The sequence below is a fragment of the Mus pahari genome, chromosome 5, assembly GCF_900095145.1.
Source record: "Mus pahari chromosome 5, PAHARI_EIJ_v1.1, whole genome shotgun sequence".
Classification (NCBI taxonomy): domain Eukaryota; kingdom Metazoa; phylum Chordata; class Mammalia; order Rodentia; family Muridae; genus Mus; species Mus pahari.
In genome coordinates this window covers 163,897,149-163,901,965 of record NC_034594.1, presented here as the reverse complement: position 1 = coordinate 163,901,965, position 4,817 = coordinate 163,897,149, and the positions used below count along the sequence as shown (strand labels likewise).

The 4,817-nt window shown below is 49.2% G+C and overlaps 1 protein-coding gene across 2 annotated transcripts in view; it reads left to right on the top strand.

The window, feature by feature from the left end:
* Positions 1-2,266, top strand: part of Traf5 (TNF receptor associated factor 5) — a 46,079-nt gene extending 43,813 nt beyond the window's left edge. Inside the window, exon 11 of one of the 2 annotated variants that reach the window (XM_029539245.1) lies at positions 1,405-2,266. In XM_029539245.1, coding sequence (XP_029395105.1) covers positions 1,405-1,982 — 578 coding nt within the window. In that variant the 3' untranslated portion in view covers positions 1,983-2,266. The remainder of the gene's footprint in view (positions 1-1,404) is intronic. The other variant, XM_021198670.1, reaches the window with a different exon arrangement.
* Positions 2,267-4,817: the final 2,551 nt, after the last annotated feature.

Genomic DNA, 4,817 nt, shown 5'->3' with positions numbered 1-4,817 from the left:
AGGCCACACCTCCTCCACAAGACCACACCTCCTCCAACAAGGCCACACCTCCTCCACAAGACCACACCTCCTCCAACAAGGCCACACCTCCTCCAACAAGGCCACACCTCCTCCACAAGACCACACCTCCTCCACAAGACCACACCTCCTCCAACAAGGCCACACCTCCTCCACAAGACCACACCTCCTCCACAAGACCACACCTCCTCCACAAGACCACACCTCCTCCACAAGACCACACCTCCTAATCCTCCCAAAACAACCACTAACTGGGAACCAAGTATTCCAATGCTTGGACTTATGAGACACAACTCATTCAAACTATAACATCCAGAGTTTGATCTCTGGAACCCACACAGTGGACGGAAAGAACCAACTATTGAAAGTTATTCTACGACCTCCACATGTATGCTATGGTGCACATGCCTTCACTTACACACACACGCACATGTGCACACACATACACCAACAACAACAACAATAACAATAATACTAATAAGGCTTTTTTAAAAGATTTATTTGTTTTATGTATGTGAGTACACTGTCACTCTCTTCAGACACACCAAAAGGGGGAATCAGATCTGATTACAGATGGTTGTGAACCACCATGTGGTTGCTGGGAATTGAACTCAGGACCTCTGGAAGAGCAGTCGGTGCTCTTAACCACTGAGCCATCTCTCCAGCCCCCATAATAAGTCTTTTAAATGTGAAATTCATTATAGGAGTTGGGGAGATGGCTCAGTAGATAACACACTTGCTGCACACATGACCTGGCATTTGAATCCCTGAAGCCATGTGATTGCTGAGTGGGCTGGAGGCTACCTGTGGTCCTAGCACTCTGGAGGCTGAGACAGGATCTCCAGGACAAGGTAGCCAGAACATCAGGGGTTGGTTCAGTGAGAGAACTATGTCAAAAGACTGAAAAACTGTTGGGGAAGACATGCGGTATCAACCTCTGGCCTCTGTATGCCACAAGCACCTCACAGCCACACACATGCAAGCATGCACTCACACACACACACACACACACACACACACACAGAGTTAGAGGGGCATAAGGCTCAGCATGAGAATTCACTCGAGGTGAATGTCCAATGTGTCTTACACTCAGGCAAGCTGAGAATGAAGAGGGAGGATGCATCCATGTCTGCTTGGCGTCAGCTTACCACATTTGAGTTAATGTTAGCAATGCAGGTAGTACATGTGTGTGTGGTGCACATGTGGACAACATGCTGGTATTTCAGAGGCAGCGTTTGATGACATCCCCGAGCTGCAGCCTCCTGTTCTGACACGTATGGGGTGCACATGTATGTGGAGCACATGCAGACACCATGCATGTAGTTCACAGGCAGTGCTCAGATGACAGGCCTGAGCTGCAGCCTCCTGTCCTGTGTTTCCTTCCAGTTCTTTTAGAGGGGGAGACCAGCAAGCATGATGCACACATTAATATCCACAAAGCACAGCTGAATAAGAACGAAGAGCGGTTTAAGCAGCTGGAGGGCGCCTGCTACAGTGGCAAGCTCATTTGGAAGGTGACAGATTACAGGGTGAAGAAGAGGGAGGCCGTGGAGGGGCACACAGTGTCCGTCTTCAGCCAGCCTTTCTACACCAGCCGCTGTGGCTACCGACTCTGTGCCAGGGCGTACCTGAACGGGGATGGGTCGGGGAAGGGAACGCACCTGTCCTTGTACTTTGTGGTGATGCGGGGTGAGTTTGACTCGCTGCTGCAGTGGCCGTTCAGGCAGAGGGTGACCCTGATGCTTTTGGACCAGAGCGGCAAGAAGAACCACATTGTGGAGACCTTCAAAGCTGACCCCAACAGCAGCAGCTTCAAAAGGCCCGACGGTGAGATGAACATTGCCTCTGGCTGTCCCCGCTTTGTGTCGCACTCTACTCTGGAGAACTCCAAGAACACCTACATTAAAGATGACACCCTGTTCTTGAAAGTGGCTGTGGATTTAACTGATTTGGAGGATCTGTAAATGTTACCTGATAAGGAACCCTCTCAGCACGGGAGCCGGTTGGCTGTCCCTTGAGCCCAGCCCTCTGGACTGAGCAGGCCCTTGTTCTTGTCTTCCTGCCTCAATGTCTGACATGTCATCTTTTTATCTTGGACCCTTCCCTGGTTTGAAACTTAAAACTCTTGGAATATTGCTGTTATTTATATTTTTGTATCTTCCAAAAAATTATAATAATTTGACAACAGGGCCTGGGGCTCCTCTCTCTCACTGAGGTCTGGGAAGTGTTTACAGGGAGTCCAGTGCTCACCGGGACTGAGTACACAGGGGCAGAATTCCCACTGATTTATCTGCTGACTCAGTGCTTCCACACCTGACCCTAGGCCTGCAACAGCCATCTTGTCAGAGGCAGGCAGGCCGTGCCAGTCAAGTGTGGGCAGTGTAGCTATGTATGCTGCATTTGGACCACAGGTCTTCAGGGAGGCGCCAACTACTTGGACACTGTATATGTTTTATACAAGATCCACTAGCAGCATGTAACACAGTTTTCAAAGTTGTATTAACAGCTAGGAAATGGGTTGGCTCTTCATCCTCCTCCACTGACACAATGGGTGCCAAGGAGCTGATGTTTCGTGAACCGAAAGTTCAGAGTTCATTAGGTTTGACCAGGTGAAAAGTATCTTCTTAGGTCAAAATTATCAACTATACCAGTTTCAAAACTCGACCAGGTGACCTTTGTATGGCAGTGAGTGTGAGGATGAGCAAAATTTGTTATGATAGAGAAAAATATGAGAAAAAGACAAAAGGGGATCCCAGTCACCATGGATAGCAGCTGCCTAAACCCTTCTGTTCTTCTAGAAGAATTTTAAATTCACATACTTCCCAGAAAATGAGCATTTGTAGAAACTTGTAGCGTTTCCTGTTAACATCCTGAGTACTCTGAGACCAGAAATGACTGGGTTCTTGTAGATCTATCTTTGCAGTGGTTTTCAACCCGTGAGTCACGACCCCTTTGGGGGTCAAATGACCGTTTCTCGAGGGGGTTGCCTAAAACCATCAGAAATCACAGATATTTGCATTATCATTCATAAAAGCAGCAGAATTACAGTTATGAAGTGGCAACAAAAATTATTTTATGGTTAGGGGTCACCACAACATGAAGAGCTGTGTTAAAGTGTCACAGCCTTGGGAAGGTTGAGAACCGTTGGTCTTTTGGGTCTGTGCGTAAATGCAAGCTACTATCTGTCCCTTCAGCTCAGTAAGCCTCGGACTGATCTGCCATCCTGCGCTGACTGGAAATGGGATCCGTGCCATCCTCCACTGCTCATGTAATGTTGGCTCCTCAGCACAGAAAGACAGGTGTCCTGGGACAGAGGCCACGTTAGAGGCACAGCTCTTGCAGCTGGCACTTAATCTGCATGAGAGACAGAACCTGGAGTCACAGAGATGACTCAGTGGTTAAGGGTGCTTGCCACTCTTTCTGAAAACCTGAATCCAGTTCATAGTGCCCATGTCAGTGGGACTCCACCTCCGACATCTGACATCCTCTCTCTGGCCTCTGTGGGCATCTGCACACACCTTCACACAGATGCTCACAGATAGACAGAACCAAAAATGAATCTTAAAAGTAAAACATGGGGCTCAAGAGATGATTCAGCAATCAAGACTGCCGACTGCTCTTGCCAAGGACACAATCTCAGTTTCTAGCACTCACAGGGAAGGCTCACCGCCACCTGTAACTCAAGTTCCAAGGGATCCGGTGCCCTCTACTGGCCTCTGTGGGTACTGCATTCATGTTTGCTGACATGCAGGCAGGCAAAGCACCCATCCACGTAAAATAAAATATTGCTTTTAAATAGAAACTACTTACCTGACTTACCTCTGCAAGTCCAACAACCCCCTTAGTCTCTTCTGTGAACAGTGAAGATTCTAGAGCCACGCCACAGGACTTATCCCAAAGGATGGAACTTGAAAAAGCAGACGTAGCATAGAAATACACTGTACCTTTGCATTATGGGTGGTAATGAGGCCCCGCTGGAGGAAGTGGGTCACTGGGCTATGCCTTTGAAGGGCGTGTCTTGTCCCTGGCCTCTTCACCTGCTCCTCCCTCCACTTTCTTAGATCTAAATGCCCTTCCACTGTATAAACACCCTGCCTCACCACAGGCCCACGTCAGTGAGGCCGAGAGAGCACGAAGCTTCTGAGGCTGTGAGCTGAGCTGAGTTCTCCATCCTGAGCTGTGGTTCTGGGGCACTGTGTCCTGGGATGGGAAAGCAAGCAAGTACAGCCTCTAATTCACTTTCCATCCCATGCAGCCACACCAGTGTGTTGTGTTTTCCAAGATGTGCTTGCAAACAAGCAACCTAAAAATATTCTCATCTTGGGCCCAGCACCTTGACTGGGCAGCACAGTGGAGCTAGTTCTGGAGGTGTAGGTGTGGGTGAGCAGGCCCAAGGCTGTGAGAGCAGGAGAGCTGCCCCTGCCTTCTGTTGGTAGCAGCACTGGGCGGACTGGCCAGAGCAGTGCTCAGAGCTTGCACTGCAGTACAGATAAGGGAGAGCCAGTCGGCGGGCGCACTGACCAGCTCAGCGGCCACCCAGATATCATCTGCAAATTGCTGGGATGCACTGAAAAGGCCAGTTCTGCTGATCCAAAGTTGCAGGATCTCCATGACACAGGTCAGCAACAGAAGTAGTCCTGATGAGAAGCCAGTGTCGATGGGGTCACAGAAGCCAGAAACCTCAAACCAGACCAGTGGCGACTCTGCAATGGCCATTAGCAGATGAAGATATGGGGTCGGATATACACTCATTGCAATGGCCATTAGCAGATGAAGATATGGGGTCGGATATACACTCA